The 17,453-nt window shown below is 35.7% G+C and overlaps 2 protein-coding genes and 1 long non-coding RNA gene across 3 annotated transcripts; all 3 read right to left on the reverse strand.

Moving 5' to 3' along the window:
- Positions 1–1,541: 1,541 nt before the first annotated feature.
- LOC116182071 lies at positions 1,542–2,992 on the reverse strand. Its single transcript, XM_031502570.1, has 5 exons — positions 2,880–2,992; positions 2,268–2,348; positions 2,059–2,219; positions 1,909–2,013; positions 1,542–1,854 (listed from the first exon to the last, which is right to left on the reverse strand). The coding sequence occupies exons 2-5, from the start codon at positions 2,335–2,337 to the stop codon at positions 1,801–1,803; spliced, it is 390 nt and encodes a 129-aa protein (XP_031358430.1). The 5' UTR covers positions 2,338–2,348; positions 2,880–2,992; the 3' UTR covers positions 1,542–1,800.
- Positions 2,993–6,232: 3,240 nt separating this feature from the next.
- On the reverse strand, positions 6,233–7,665 carry LOC116182068. The gene is made up of 5 exons (XM_031502568.1): positions 7,534–7,665; positions 6,921–7,001; positions 6,705–6,865; positions 6,552–6,656; positions 6,233–6,497 (listed from the first exon to the last, which is right to left on the reverse strand). The coding sequence occupies exons 2-5, from the start codon at positions 6,988–6,990 to the stop codon at positions 6,444–6,446; spliced, it is 390 nt and encodes a 129-aa protein (XP_031358428.1). The 5' UTR covers positions 6,991–7,001; positions 7,534–7,665; the 3' UTR covers positions 6,233–6,443.
- Positions 7,666–16,449: 8,784 nt separating this feature from the next.
- Positions 16,450–16,866, reverse strand: LOC116182060. The gene is made up of 3 exons (XR_004147405.1): positions 16,770–16,866; positions 16,587–16,710; positions 16,450–16,530 (listed from the first exon to the last, which is right to left on the reverse strand). It is a non-coding gene; the product is annotated as an uncharacterized LOC116182060 (long non-coding RNA).
- Between the last annotated feature and the right edge of the window lie 587 nt (positions 16,867–17,453).

The raw sequence follows: 17,453 nt of genomic DNA on the forward strand, positions 1-17,453 counted from the left end.
GTCTAATGTTAGTTTTTAGGTTCGGCCCTCCCTTGCAAAAAATTTAGTTTATCAACCTCTTCAAATTTCAATTTTACTCTAGAACCAACCACGGATATGGTCGTTGGCCTTTCCAGTTTTACTGCCCTTTTGGGTTTTTAATTGTTTTCTATCTATTGTAAGTTTGATAGCTATAGTCTCTCCTCAATTATCTCTACCATCTTGTAGATTACCTGAAGACGACCGTTGGTCGAAACATGTAGTGTATCACTTCGTTTTATTAAATTATATGGGAACGGTTTAAAGAACTTTTATTCAATATTAATAAATTATCCCATTTAGAGTTTGAACACAAAATGGACGTCACGATTCCAAACTATACCTGATATTGAAAGTATCCAAATGTTAAATGTAGGTATGTATACGTCTATTACATGCACAAAGTAATAAAACGTGATATTGGTGAGTAATATTGGAGATTTCAAGCTCTGAGTTAATTTAATACTTCACAGCCGACTTTCTATGTTAAAAGTCAACCGTACACAAAATACCCTCTCTGGGGGGCGAATTATTCCGGTGCGGATTATCCGGGTGCGAATTTTCCGGGACCGAAACGTCTGGGTGCGAAATATCTTTGGTGCGAATTTTCCTTGGTGAGAAATGTCCGAGAGCGAATTATTCGGGTGCGAATTGTCCTACAACTGAATTTTCTGATCCGTTATGTAGAAATAACGTGTTATATTTTATTACTTTATTAACTATATAAGGTACAATTACTTCTTTATCACTTAGTAATTGAACAACCTTGTTTCTAAGTTATTCCATTGTGTCTCCCTGACTACTTTTACAAGGAGGCCGCGCCGGCCAACGCAGATCGCCTTTCGAAGAGATGAAGCCGTCCTGCAAAGTGTCAACAGTCATTGAACATTCATGCGGTGTGTGCCGTGGCTCCGTCCTACTAAAAACACATTTCTCCCACACCCATTTCTTCAAGTGGTGGCAAGAAAAATTCTTGAACCGTGTTAACATACCGGTTTGCAGTCACAGTGACCAATTATTCCAACTTGATGAAGCTGGCAGGGGTCTAAAAACGTTTGTGTTCTTCTTATTGACACATCCCTAAAGATGGAAATGAGCCTCATCAGTGAAGAAATCTATGGCGTTCGAGGACGAACAGCAAAATCACGATGGATGGAATACTGTACCACTGCCAATGTGTAGGGTTAAAATTTCAGTTCCTCCTCAAGGGCTGCTGGTTGTTAACAACCAGAACGCTTATATTAGGAGATTGCAAAACGGAACGGATTACCAAATCAAGGTTTTGAGATGATCTAACTGTTCTTGGAATATAAAACAATTGGCCCTAAGCCAGGAATACCGTCACGGGCACGGAATCCACGTTGCGTAGCGATGATGGAAGAAAGACTATTAGAAAAGTACGATTCAACCGCATCTCCGTCCACTCCATGACAGCGACTGAACAAAGTAGGATAGAAACTTTAAGCAACATCACCTCGAATTCTCCTTCTGCCAACCCATACACAAACCGTTTATAGAAACAATTCAGTAATTTAGTCGTTTTATTGGCCACAATTAATGGCAAGTCGTCACATGGATAACATAACATGACATTTTAGACAGTTCTTTGAGATTAATATTTAATAACTAACTATTTACGTTTATTATTGTTTATAAATGAGTACTTAACAAATATAATATTAAAATTTTAGTACACCGGGTGATTAAATTGGGCACAAATTTGAAATATTGCCAAGGGAACACAACAGACACGAAAGCGTACGCAGTAACCGGAATAGCTTCTCAGTTAACTCTTGCAAAATGACGTTTAGCTGTTACATTCATAACGGTAAGAGTCTGCAAATCGAAAACGTGTTTACCACCTAAACGGTCTAGGGGCAAAGATCTTACTTGCACGAATCCCTTTTGGGTAAAATCGTAAACCCTGGTTCCATATCGACCATCATCCGCAGTCGTAGTCACAGTGAGAGTGTTTCCGTCAAGTTTCCCAGTATTCTGGAAAAGAGTTATCTCGCAGTATTCCTAGATAGGTCTACTAACCGTCAGCGTCACTGGATATGCTATTAGAGGTTCTGTCCATTCCTCATCCAACATGACCCGAAATCTGGTAAATCCATAATCAAAGATATATACATTTCCGTCTAAAGTCACATTCACTTCTAGTCCCGGATCTGACAATTTGTCGGCATGGGCCGGAACGCCTGAGATTTGAACGATTTGTTATAAGAAACGGAAATTTCCCCACTTACCTATGGCATTGGTAAATTCGGAGGCATTTTCGCATTTCTGAAGCTTGTATTTTCCAGTGATTTGAACCATAGCGTCGCTTTCTGTGAAAAGTATAAAAAAATTGTGTAATGAACCTATGAAGAATAGGTACTAATTAAGTTTGGGCGTGGTAAATCTACGAGGTTTCAGTGATCTCATTGGCGACCTTTCTCAAAGCACAATCATCACGAATGATTATAATTTGTTCTGCTTTATGTTTTCGTATTCGGTACAACAGATTGAATTGCCTAAGTAGAAAATTTCAAAAAATGTAAGACAATAAATGGTTTGGTCCATCACACAAAACTAAATTTGGATCATCAAAGAACTGATGAATTACTTGAGAGGACAAAAAATCATAAACCACCCTTTAAGGGTATAAATGTCAACTCTACCTTACATTAAATTACAGAAACCTCCCGTCCTACCGTTAAATTAAGTCTAATAAATTAATCTATTTAAACCTATTTTAAACAAAGCTATAGCTGGAAAATTATATGTAAAAGTCAACATTTACAAACAAAATATTCAATTAATAATGACGAGAAGGGATAGGTACTACAATAATAATAAAGAACAATATCAACACTTGCCAAGTTACACTGAAGAGATGAAGTGATGGTACTCTGGAATAAGTTGTAACCAACAGACAAGTAGTACCGCTTTTGGCAGAACTATGATACCTATTGGCAGGCTGCTACAAAATGAATGCATCATAACAAAATAGTGCTTGTATATATAGTCAAAGTAAATCGTTATCCTAACTGGATAAGTAAAAATCTATACTCCACATTACGTACACTTGCATGTTATGTAATTGGTAAATCGCATCAATGAGAATCCCTAAGAAAGCATGCAGTGATTTGATGACATACATACACAGCTGATTTATTAAACCTTTTTTTTTGTTGCCATTCCTACAATGTAAAGGTAAGTCGGTAATTATTGTATAACAAATAAAAAATGATTACATCTATAATAAGCGTAGGGATATTTCAGTTTAAATAACATACAACAGATAACGTACAACAGTGATAACATCTATGACTTCACATAATCTTGGAGCGAGTAATAGCAATTTGCCGACTAGATATAGATTCTAAGAGCATTTTTGCACTTTATTACAACAATAAATAGATTAAATCTCAATATTTTCACGACAAAAATAATTTTTTTAATGAAACATTTTTTGATAGGGGTGCCTTTCAGAATTTAAGAAAGCAAAATTAAAAAAAATAAATGCATATTCCCTCTTCGCTTTCTCCATTGTGGATAATAGTTTCAGGTTATATAAAGATTTCTATTTTTTGTTTTGACAATTGGAATCTGATGCATCGTAGGAATTTGAAAAACGTGGAAAAATACAAATATTCCGAAGAATTTGAAAGGTCAGAATAATTTTAATAAACTCAAGAATCCACAATGTCCGAAGTATAATCAACGATCCAAAGCATGTGAAGCACTAAACGTCCTAAACAATAAAATTGTCAAAATCGTAATATTAAAAAAAAATGTTGAATTTTAGAAACCTGATGGAAGCAAATAATTTGAAGAATTTTAAGAATCGGAAGAATTCGAACAAATGTGAATGGGTGTAAAATCAAATTAATTCGAAAAATTGATGGAGGGCAATTGAAAGCACTAGAATAAACGTAAAATTCAAGGAAATGGAAAACAGCACCAAATAATACTGCACAGAATCTGAAAAATCCAAAACTTTTGTCATTAATCATCGTAAGAACATGAGCGATGACTGTAAACACTTCCAATAATGTATACGAATTTGATCATGCAATTCTGTCTTTTCATTCGAACCATAAAGGGGCTAATAATTTAGATTTTCATTGTTAATATTATAAGAAATGTTAAATATTTTTTGTCTTTGTTATATAGTGTATTTTTAAATTTATTGTTATTCTACTCATATATTTAAATTTCTCTTTTTGTTACTGTACTTGCTTGCGTATTTGTTATATGGATTTTGTCCGTTAATTGGATACTCATCTGTTGGGCAAAATATACATCATTATTATTATTATTAAATCCCCCCCTTGAATTTAGGGGAATATTTAAAAAAAGACAATTTTAATTCAATAACTATGTTGTTAGATTTCTTACTTTCTTATTAATTATCGAAACAGAATGCATGAATGGTAGAGTAATTTCCTTATGACGGCCCCCAGTGAGAATTCAGACTAAAGACAACACCCTCATGTTTGTACCCTGCGAAGCGACCCGTAACAGCGGATGAACTGATCCTCGGGCGAGATCCTAAGAATATCATACGAGATTCCCTTGAAGTGGTTGAAGGGAGGGGGGAGGGGGCTGGCAACTTCCTACAATGGTGGGAGATTGCACACCTAAAGGTGTTCCGGGGGAACCTGGCGACCTGATGGCGGTCAGGGGTGCAATTGTAGGCAGCTGGTGTCTCTTCCACTCTAAAGGTGAGGGTTAGTAACCCTGCCGAACCTGAGATGGGGAGTACATCAGTACAACCACCACAACAACACCAACAGCTGCTACATGGGCAACTGGAAGAAGTTATGGAAGCATCCAGGCTGCCAAGGCACCTGTGGTTGGTGCTTGCTCCAGCGTCAATAACTCACCCGGGCTGATTTCGAACTGGGAGGAGTTTGCGAATATTGAGGCGCTGCTGTAGTATGATTTTATACAAATAAACCTGCGACAGTGTAGAGCGGCTGCTGTTATCTTAGGTAGATGCCTCACTGTAAAGCAGGACATTGCCATCATTCAAGAACCATGGGTTGTTAAATCACTGATTTCTAATATTGGGGGCACAAAAGGAACCGCTTTTTTTTATACACGGCAAGAAAACCTAGTACATGTATTTATGTTTCTAGCTATTTTAAAGCTCTTCTGCTTCTGCTGATAGAAGCAATAAACACCTAATTATAGGGGTGAGCCTCAAATGCTGACCATAGTAAATGAGACAACACTAAGTTCAACCCTAGGGGTAAATCAATATTATTACATTTGAGGGCTAGGTAGGCGTGTCCACCCTCCTATCGTGATCCAGAATCCAGAATTCCGCTGAAAGTAGTGGCAGAAGGCCGCGCCGACCAACGCAGATCGTCGTCCTGGAAAGTGTTGCCGCAAAACTGTCATTAACCCTCATGCGGTGTGTGCCGTGGCATCGTGATTCTAGAACCACATTTCTCCCACGCCCATTTCTTCAAATGCTGGAAAGAAAAATTCTTGAACCGTGTTAACATATCGGTCTGCAGTCACAGTGACTGCTTGGTTGTTCTCTTAAAAAAACCAACTCGCGATATCGCACACCGAGCAGCAACACGTTCCGAATGTAAAGGACGTTGATGAAGCTGGCAGGGGTCTAAAAACGTTTGTGTTCTTCTTATTGACACATCCCTAAAGATGGAAATGAGCCTCATCAGTGAACAAAACTATGGCGTTCGAGGACGAACAGCAAAATCACGATGGATGTACCACTGCCAATGTGTAGGGGTAAAAGTTCAGTTCCTCATGAAGGATTCGTCTGATTAAACGGCAGAAATCTCAAGAGCTGCTGGTTGTTAACAAGCAGAACGCTTATATTAGGAGATTGCAGAACGGAACGGATTACCAAGTCAATGTTTTGAGATGATCTAACTGTTCTTGGAATTCCAGATTTCTTCTTCTTCACATCATCAGCTTCTGTGAAGTCATTTACCTATAAAACAATTGGTCCTGAGCAAGGAAAACCGTCACGGGCACGGAATCCACGTTGCCTAGCGATGATGGAAGACCATTAGAAAAGTAAGATTCAACCGCATCTCCGTCCACTCCATGACAGCGACTGAACAAAGTAGGATAGAAACTTTAAGCAACACCCTCTCAGATTCTCCTTCTGCCAACCCTATACACAAACCATGTATAGAAACAATTTAGTAATTTAGTAGTTTCATCGGTCACAATAAATGGCAAGTCGTCACATGCATAACATAACATATTTTAGACATTTGTTTGAGATTAATATTTAATAACTAACTATTTACGGTTATTATTGTTTATAAATGAGTACTTAACAAATATAATATTAAAATTTTAGTACACTGGGTGATTAAATTGGGCACAAATTTGAAATATTGCCAAGGGAACACAACAGACACAAAAGCGTACGCAGTAACCGGAATAGCTTCTCAGTTAACTCTTGCAAAATGACGTTTAGCTGTTACATTCATAACGGTAAGAGTCTGCAAATCGAAAACGTGTTTACCACATAAACGGTCTAGGAGCAAAGATCTTACTTGCACGAATCCCTTTTGGGTAAAATCGTAAACCCTGGTTCCATATCGACCATCATCCGCAGTCGTAGACACAGTCAGAGTGTTTCCGTCAAGTTTCGCAGTATTCTGGAAAAGAGTTCTCTCGCAGTTGTATTCCTAGATAGGTCTACTAACCTTCAGCTTCACTGGACATGCTATTAGAGGTTCTATCCATTCCTGATCCAACATGACCCGAAATCTGGTAAATCCATAATCAAAGGTATATACTTTTCCGTCTAAAGTCACATTCACTTCTAGTCCCGGATCTGACAATTTGTCGGCATGGGCCGGAACGCCTGAAATTTGAACGATTTGTTATAAGAAATGGAAATTTTTAATTTCCCCACTTACCTATGGCATTGGTAAATTCGGAGGCGTTTTCGCATTTCTGAAGCTTGTATTTTCCAGTGATTTGAACCATAGCGTCTCTTTCTGTGAAAGTATAAAAAATTGTGTAATGAACCTATGAAGATTACTAATTAAGTTTGGGAGTGGTAACTTCAATACAATCTACGAGGTTTCAGTGATCTCATCGGTGACCTTTCTCAAAGCACACTCATCGGGAATGATTATAATTTGTCCTGCTTTATGTTGTTATATATTTTTCATATTCCGTACAACAGATTGAATATTACAATAAACGGTTTGGTCCATCACACAAAACTAGGTTTGGGTTTGGATCATGAAAGAACTGATGAATTACTTGAGAGGGCTAAAAATCATAAACGACCCTTCAAGGGAATAAATGACAACTCTACCTTACATTAAACTACAGAAACCTCCCGACCTACTGTTAAATTAAGTCTAATAAATTAACCTACTTACACCTATTTTAAACGAGGCTTTACATGCTATAGCTGGAAAATTATATGTAAAGCCAACATTTCCAAACAAAATATTCAATTAATAATGACGAGAAGGGATAGGTACTACAATAATAATAAAGAACAATATCAACACTTGCCAAATTGCACTGAAGAGATGATACGTGATGGAATAATTATTTGTAACCAACAGACAAGTAGTAGGTACCGCTTTTTGCCAGGACTATGATACCTATTGGCAGGCTACAAAATGAGTGCATCATAACAAAATAGTGCTTGTTTATATAGTCAAAGTAAAGCGTTATCCTAACTGGATAAGTAAAAATCTATACTCCACATTACGTACACTTGCATGTTTTGTAATTGGTAAATCGCGTCAATGAGAATCCCTAAGAAAGACTGTTAATGCACGCAATGATTTGAGAACATAAGTACACAGCCGATTTATTATTATAAGAATACAAAAATAGATTAAATCTCCATATTGTCACGACAAAAATAATTTTTTTTTATAGACCACTATCAGAATTTAAAAGTAAACGCAAGCATCCTTTTCGATTTACGCTCAAGCTCTATAAAAGTTACTTTTTTAATATGCAATTCCGTAGATTTTTTACAAATGAAAGAATTTCTAAAATAAATTTTTCAAAAAAGTATAAAAAAAGCAGTCGGGACTTAATTCAGGTTGATGCGTCAATTGTACAATTTTTGCAATAAAATTCCCCCACTGATATTATCGTTCTTCAATGATATGAATACAACCCCATTTTAAATGCCATCACATTATTTGAAAGTCTTTTCTTCCCAATGTTTTGTGCCGTATTTTTAGCTTCCTAGCATGTGCTAGGTAGCTATTGCGATAGCCGTTTTTTGAACATTTCAAAATTTCATCAAATGTCGACGTTTTAGAACATTTTAAGCAACTTTTAAAGAATAAAAATTTTTTCCGTCTGTATGTACGTACGTACGTACGTACGTTTGTTGGCAATTTTCTGAGAAAACGGCTCGACGGATTTTGTTGAAATTTTGTATATATGTTTTAGGCATACCGAACAGAAAAAAAAACGGGCCGGATTTTTGAAAAAAAATTTTGGAGCGCCGTAACGGCATCGAACTTTTTTTTTCAAATAGCAACCTAAAATTTTTATTCTATTATTTGGAAGGTCCTAAACAATGAAATTGTCAAAATCGTAATAATTAAAAAACCTGATGGAAGTAAATAATTTAAATAATTTCTATAGTCGGAAGAATTCGAAGAAAAAAAATGTGAATGGGTGTAAAATCAAATTAATTCGAAAAGTTGATGGAGGGTAATTGAAAACACTATGACTGTATCAGAAGTGGCTCGGTTAACATGTCTGCAACACTATCTTCACTACGAATATGATTGGGTTTTAGACAGTTCTCACAAATTTCCGTCAACGCGCCACCACATTCTTCGTGGATTTAAGCGATTTGACGATACGGGAAGTGTTGTTTGTGGAATATACCCTGGTCGTCCAACGGTTGCTAACGAGGCGGTAGTAGAAGATGGTGCGTACTGCACTAGAACAAATCCCCCATAAGCCACTGTGAAAGGTATCCCAACAAACTGGTTTGTCATATGGAACATAACACAACAAAAACTTCATGCAGTTTTCGAAAACGTGAAGAAAAGAGTGGATGTGTGTCTCCTTAACGGGAGTGACTACTTCGAACACTTATTGAAATTCGCAACTGTTGCTCATTATACAATTTGTAGAAGAAAGTGAATCACGTTTCCGTTACAAAATAATGTTTGCTATCCAATTTCAAATAATTTGGAAACTAATAAATTTTATTTACATGATTACTTTTAATTAAAATTTAAGGTTATGTTTAGTATTTTTTAATTAATTTTATTTTTTAATAAGGATACCGTCGGCAATTTCTATACTTGAACGATCCATGCCCATAATCATTGATTGATACTCATCTGGAAGACGATCCAACAGCAATGTTCCAAAGTACATACTGTATTAAGAATGTACGAATCGTTTTGGATTCTACGCACCGAGTGGGAAAAAGTGTTTTCCTACTTACGACGAACACAACGATCTACGGCACACAAAAAACAAAAAGGTGGGGCATGGTGGATGGTGAACCCACGCACAATGCTCTAATCGTCACATTTGCAGGATACGCCCTTCGGAAAGTTTTTTTTTAATTCAATCGCGCCAATAGACCTTTTATAATGAATAAAATCGGGTCGTGTAATATTCTAACTAACCTCTTTGATGAAAATAATATTCAGTGGATTTTAAGCTGAGATAATCTTTATATGATATGTCAAATTATGTTCTTACTTTTCAGCAGATTAATCATCCCTATGAATATTTTTTTTCTCTTAAAATAACATTTACATTTATTTAAGTTCGGCTCAAAGCTAAAATTGATCATTCACCAATAATCTTTATAGCAGTAGTACAAATTTCGCTCTATATTAAAAAAAATATTATATTGAAGAGGGAAAGTTATTATTCGGAAATTGTAAGAGGAATACTTTCATTAAAATAATTTATTTGAAGTGAAATTAAAGAAAAATTGGGAAAAGTATCATTTTATTTCAGATATTACCTTTTCCACTTTACGATATAGTAAAACTGCCTGACCTGACTTAAAATTGATTTGCCAGATAGGCAGAAACAAAACCTAAATCTAGTCATTTTAATCTGAACAAATGTAATTGGGAAAGCTAGACAGAACGGAAATGGTCAGTCACGGAATTACAACAAAATGGCTGTTTTTCGCTTTTCTGTACCCTTTGGTTCCAATCGCTGTCAAAAGCTTTGACAGATATTGCAGATAGATTACTGGGGTATATGAAGTTTGGGATCTTGAGCAAAAAGTAATAAATTATCTATTGCTCTTCTAGTATAAAAACAGTCACGTCAATCATCGCAGGTAGGCGCTCACTATTGGATCCCAACAACAAAAGAGGATAACTAAAAAAGGTTGAAGGGCAAAACATTGACCTGCTATGTTAAAGCCCCAGAAACCACTGTCCCTGCACTCAATACTAATAGTTCGATTTGTGTAGACTGTTTAGTTTAGTGGATGGAAAACCAGTGTCCATATTTGCAGATATCGGCGCGACAAGAACGATAATGGCGCCCAGATTTTTAGGACACTAAGCTAGCAGATCGAACAGAGCCCCATTGTCATGGCTCGATTAGACAGCAAATACAGTGAAGCAATATTTCGTTTTTGAATTCTGTAGTAATTATTTAAACTTGGGTCAAGTAATTTTAGTACTTACTCCATCTTTGGGACACCTCTTCATAGCTCGAACTTCTATTATATTGCCTACCCGAGAAAACGAAACCGCGATTCGAGCTTTAAAAAGAAACTTTAAACCGAGTGGCAAAATTCGTAGCGTAATTTTTGGACGCACTTAAATAAGTTATATGATCTTTCGGGTAGCACTGATACATAAAAGCTTTTTTTTTTCTTTTTTTTAATATTTAGGTATATGGATATTGACACAAATATCTCGTTAGTATAAAATGCCGGATGTTATGCCCCATGAAATTACATTTACCATTCATTAAAAAGTTACAATATTGATGATGTTTTTGAAAAATTACAACCTCACGTTGCTTCATGTAATAAGCAATTTAACTATCAGCATGTCCAGCGTACCTATTGTTAAACGTTACGGATGATGAATACTAAGTAAATTGGCCATTTGCAGCGCACCTGCTCGCAATACTCCATAAAACTGTTAAACAATGATAGATCACCTATTTTGATATATTGGACGTCTCTTTTCGGATATTGCGAAAAAGGGAAGTTTCGCACAACGGAATTTATTTTATCGCTACAGTTTACATTTTGTCACGTTTACGGACGTTGGAGCGCCTCAAAACCACAGCAACATTTAGATGAAGCGTAATCAAAGAAAATGGTTGCTGGATTTTAATATACCTACACCTACTCTGTGTTGTGTGTTAAATTAACGTAGCATGTCCCTTCAAATACGGCGAAAATGTCGTTACACTATTTATAGGGTCTATTCGTGTGCTGACGGATAGTTTATCCTTCTTTTACTCATAGACTAATTTTTTTAATCAGTTCAATATTTTTACCCCACTTTTTAAGTAGGTACGATATGCTAATAAGCCCCCCCCCCCCTCCAGGTACGATCATGAGAGTAATAAAAATGACTAGAGGCCACCCTAATTAAGCGTTTCCAACAACAAAATGCGGGAAGAACCTTAAATGACGAGAACATTGGAATGCTGTAAAAATAATTTAAATATCTCCACGGGAACGGTTACAACACGGACGAATTATATACGGTATCTTGTTTTACTATCAACGATAGAAAGACGACACAACAAATTAGGCAATTAATTCTGCACTCCATTGCCAATTCCGTGAAGTAAATGGTTCAGAAGTCACGTGTTTTAGTTAGCGCCTGGTTGAGTGAATACAGAGTGTGTGGATTTCATGTCGCAAAACGGTTTGCTTTGTTACAGCAGTAAGCAATTGCTATGTAGTTTCGAACGACATCGAGTAGTAGGGGTTGAAAGCAAGCGATCCTTAAAAGTTACACAATTGAGATTGTAATTGCCACAACCCCCACCACCATAAACCGGACAACAAAGTGCCTATAAGGAATTATAACATTTTTCATATTTTAAACGTAAGGCTTAAGTAGGGAGTAGGCACTAAGGAAGGCGCGTCACTGTTATACTACCCTAATTTTCGAATTTCCTTTACTAGGCTACACTTGCAAGTTATTTCACTTCAAGTGCTATATTCATAACGCAGACTGCTGTAAAAGCTTGCTCTGCACTTTCCAAACGCAAAATAAAATTTAACGATATTATGTAAATATCAATTAAAACTTACTGCTAAGGCAAGTAAACAGAGAAAAACGTCATTCGGTAAAGGACATTTATTTCCATTATTTTCTCATAAATTGTCTATATAGATATAATTAAGTCCCTAATGAGTTACAGTAACGTCTCGGCTACATCCATTAGGGACCACTCTGTTTTGCGCTATGAACTCTAGTCGGATATTTTATTAGGTTACATTTAATATAATTTAGTAGTCTTGTGTTCTTCATTAATCACATTATACTTGCATATTTAAGTTTCTGGCCTCTACTCACAAACGGCGCGTATGTTCTTTTTAATTGTGTTCACACAAAGCGTTTCTGTGTAAAACAATCCTTTTAAAGCGATGATTTAACTGAGCATTTTTGAGCCGATCGATGCAAAGTGGATAATAATTTAACGCTGCAGAGGAAGACACTTAAAAAAAGTCATGCATGCAAATCTTGTTCCTTCTCCTCGTCTTGCACCCGAAGCCATACATGGCTAATTACTACTCGTGTCGAAGCCTTTCTAAATCTCTGTGCGAATGCGAGTATTTTACACCTAATCCTATTTGTCGCCATTTCCAGCACACTATTCTGTAACTCGTAATCTGCGAAAGCAGTTACACGTAGCTTTAGATACCTACCTATGTATATCGATTTCATTGTTGTTAGATTTCTGTCTAATGATCAAGTCTAAATTGTGTCCATTGTTTAGAAAAAATCTTCACTCAATTGGGCGTTACAAAAGTCTCCAAATTGCCTTTTATAAAGTGCATTTTCTCGATTTCCGTTACATGAATAAATTCTAAAAACGATGCACCTCTATCTATCAACCTCTTTCAATTCGGAATTATCATTAATAGATTCCATTAACGAGAGGACAAACAGAAATTTAAACACGAAATGTAATTGTTTTAAACGGGTTTTCCTGGAAATGGATCTCATTTTTAGCGCTTTATCGGAACTTCGCTCGGGCGTCCGTGCCCGGAATAAAAATCGGAAATCAAACACTGAATAAAGTAATAAATTTACTGAAACTTTTCACGTGAATAGAGATTCGTCGATTATACAAAGCTTTCAACAATATTAACTCGAATCCTGAAAGCACCATTTGCTTTCTAATCGGTTACATTTTTACGCTACCGTTAAGTGAAGTTTGAAAATCTTTAAGTACGAGAGGTAGCTTATAACTTGTTTGTTTGTTTCCTACATAAGAAGATAACAAATGGAGTAACACTAAATAAATGTCCAGCGTATCGTAGACATCTCATACTATTTACTTGCTTAACTAAAGAAATTCTTCATAAGTACGATTATTTTTCAGCTTTATGTGTGGCAACGGTTACCAAAGGGGGCCATGTACCCTTTCAAGAGAATTTTAATAATCTTTTATATGCAAAATAAATCTTGTTCATGTTGTAAATTGAACGGGCCTTTAGAATTTTGACTTAGAAGCTAGTGCATTGTCTATTTAGCACAAGAGAGTTAAATATATCATGAAAATCCACCTGTATAATTTAAAATAGCATGTGACTGGGGAGAAAAGGTATGACATTTATTAATTTAAAAGGCAATTTTGTCTGAACAATAAAGTAAGCAACACTACCTTGCGTTCTGAAAAACGAACTCATAAGTCGTTTTTCACATAAGTTAATTATATATTTAATAGGTTTTAATTAGCGAGTATCTCGCACAGGTTTCATATAATCCTCTAATTGAAGTCGTAATGAAATGGCTTTGTGCTTATGGTGCGGTGGTAGGATGGACTACTGCATTTAAATGGTAATCGATATGGCGTTCGCTATTACATGAGAATTTTTTTTCTTTTTAATTAGTTTTTTAGGGGTAGCTGCGCGAATGTGGCCTTTTATTATTCAAAACGCTCGTACGTATTGATATCTGGTGAGCAATAAATCAAGCGCATATGTACGCCGCAAAATTCTTTTTAATTATTCTATTAACCTCAAGTTATTAAACTTGATTAAATGCGAAAGCGTTTTCCTAATTTAATTACGTACTCAGGTGACTCAAAAATTTCATAAACCTGTCGCGAAATCTTATGATTTATTATAATTAGTCGCAATGTTGCTTAATAACAACGTTAAAATTGTAATGGCACGGGATTTAGCAACAGGATGAATAAAGTACGTTGTATAGCGGCAGGAACACTCGCATCCCGCAGGGAAATATTCCCATAAGGTCACGTTAGGTCAGCAGGATAGAAAATAACTGCGCCAGAGTCATAACTTTTAATTAACCTTGGCATACAGCAACGCCGTGTTTATAATACTGCAGTTGTTTTCCTTAAATTATAATTAAACTTTTAGGAGTTCATCTTTAATAATTAAATTAAAGTGGTAAATCCTTACGACTTCCGTATCTGGTTAATTAGATGGGTATAAAAAAGTATTCGGTGCCTACTATACTTTGTAATTATATCTCGTCTGTTTATACAAAGTTTAGGATACAGTAAACGTAATTGAATTCCCGAAAACAAAACGATTTCTACTAACATAAATAATTCTTATTGAGAAAGCAAACCCGAAGAGTAAACCCTTTTGTGGGGTCTCAAGATGCGATCATAATTAGAAGGCTCTCATATATTATACATTTTCCTTAGATCATAAATTTTCAACAAATGAAATGGAAAAATTGTGCCTACGAAATCGTTCGTTCTTAGCTACAACCTTTTGGGCAAATTCCTAACACAAAAACTCCTTCTTGGCATAGGCTTCGTGAATAAAATAGTGAACATTGGGAGATTTTAAGGTGATATAGAACTATAGAACGGGAAACGTACGTACATATATGACAGGCCCCTAACCAGGAACCATGGGTGACCTGTGTAAAGTTAGCAGCCAAATTGCCGAAGACGCCCGAACGTCCAGTGCAGGAGGATAATTGAAACATTTAAAAAGTCACCGCTGCGGCAGCCATGATATAATTACTAGGATATATAGCTATACATTTAGCGACCGTCTAAGGGGTTCAAATCTGCTCCTAACGTACAAAAAAATTTGTTTAACCTCCATGAAAAAAGGTTTCAAATTCTCATGCCCATCAAAACGCCTTTTGGAATTATTTTTGTAACCATCGAAGGCTCTCATCCTGGCGAAGATGAGGGACTATTCATATTTTTTAGTTTCAGTGCCGTTTTAGTTCCCCATGATAACTAAAAGCAAGGATAGAACAAGTTCCGAAGCGAGTTGTTTTGTTCGTTATTAGTTCGCCGCGTGCTTGCAAAAATTAGATAAGCGCCAGTCGGCTCTGTATCCGAAAACTTGCAATTAACATAAAGTTAATTAATGTAATGAGTTCTTGAGCTTCCATTCAGCCTTTTGAGTATGTATAATTAGCGTGCAAATTAAATGAGTTACAGTAAAAGAGTGCCTATCGAGGAGATTTTGGTGTCAAATTGTTCGCACTTAATTAACGAATCGATTGCCAGATGTTCGGGAATTTTATCACGAACAGGAGCCGAGTAATTAATTAAAAATCAAATTGATTGGTTTCGATTTCGTATTGAATACGCGACGAGTTGGATTTTTCCTGTTCCACTTCTACCAAATTGGGTTTTCTCTATAAGGTGGTGGTCGTTTGTTAGGAATTTGCGTAAGGAATTTTGTTCGAAATAATTTTAATATTCCTAAAGGAATTGACCCCTGACAATTACTTGCATGAAACAGATTTAAGTTGCGTTTATTGATAGGAATTTGATCGATTCATTAATTGGAAAATGGCATTTAATTTCAATGATATCATTCCTATTTCCATTCATTACTAATTAATTTTAAAATAAAATCCCGTAATTAAATTTACAGTGGCGAAAGGGGTCATTATTTAATGGAAAGCACTATTTTCAGTGAGGTAATGATAAAGAATGGATCTTTTTTTATCTAATAATATGAAAACATATCAAGTTAGTAAAATTATAAAATTACTTGGCACAACTATTTTCCTTAGTTTGAATTTTTTTCTAAATTTTATTATCTAATATGTTTTTTATACTGATATGTCCAAAAAAGTGTTCCCTTTAATAATATGCAATAGTAGCTATGCCCCCATTCACGCTGCAGAAGTGCACCACTGACCACCAATTAAAGTAGGTACGTAGATTGGTAGCAAAGAACAATTGACTATATCACTTTTCTTTTTCTATTATATTAATTAATACTCTTGTAAATAGAAGTGAAATGAAACAAATATAATTGTTGCAATGCCTTTATTTCACAACGTTACATTCGCACGGAACATAACATATTTTTGACTCAGTAGTAGTATCCGTAACCTGAAAATAGTGCAAATTATTATTATTGATGTCATGACATAGTCAAAATAATGTACCCATTCCGTAGTAGGGCATCGGCATTCCGTAGCCATAGTTCCAGTATTGAGGATTCGGCATTGGGTTGGGTTTTGGCGCTGGATTAGAAGCAGCCAAGGCGAAGAGTGCCAACACAAATGTTATCTATAGGCAAAGCAAATAATACCGTTATAATTAATAATATGAAATTAATGCGTACTTACCAAAAAGACAGCTTTCATTCTTACTTTGTTTGTATGTTTCAAAACGAAATTGAATACATTTTCATCTCAAGGGATCCCTCTTATATACTGGCTAGAGTTGTTATAATGCAATTACCAAATAATCGTAGTAAATTACACTCATTAACACTAAGTCTTTTGATAACATACTGTTTTAGTATTGGCGTTAAGATACGAGACGCAATTTGAATTTAAGGTACTTAAATTATTGCCTAATGAGGTGCGCTTGATACACAAGTTAATTTCCACAACAACAAAATAACTGGAATAAATCAGAAATCACATATTTGAAATTGTCTTAGGTTCATCAAAATTTCGCATGCAAATGAGTGGACGAAGCAAGAATGTGCCATTGCTTATGCGGTATAGTGATTTGTTGCAATTGATCACAATGGCCTATAGTACAGTACGACAGCGTATTAACTTTAAACTTGAGAATTTTGGGAAATATTTTTAAAATTCCAAGGAATAACGTAAATAATTTTAATATTATCGATTTTCTGCTCGTCGCCGTATTTTGCATTTAAAGCTCATTGTACGAAATCATCCGGTATGTGCCATGTTTGATGCGATTTTAATAGAAGGAAATTTAAATATTTTGATAGATGTAACGATATACATGTTGACATTCCCGTTATTCATGTGTGTATATGAATTGAATAGTTC

The sequence above is a fragment of the Photinus pyralis genome, unplaced genomic scaffold (assembly GCF_008802855.1).
Source record: "Photinus pyralis isolate 1611_PpyrPB1 unplaced genomic scaffold, Ppyr1.3 Ppyr1.4_unclustered_Scaffold337, whole genome shotgun sequence".
Lineage (NCBI taxonomy): Eukaryota > Metazoa > Arthropoda > Insecta > Coleoptera > Lampyridae > Photinus > Photinus pyralis.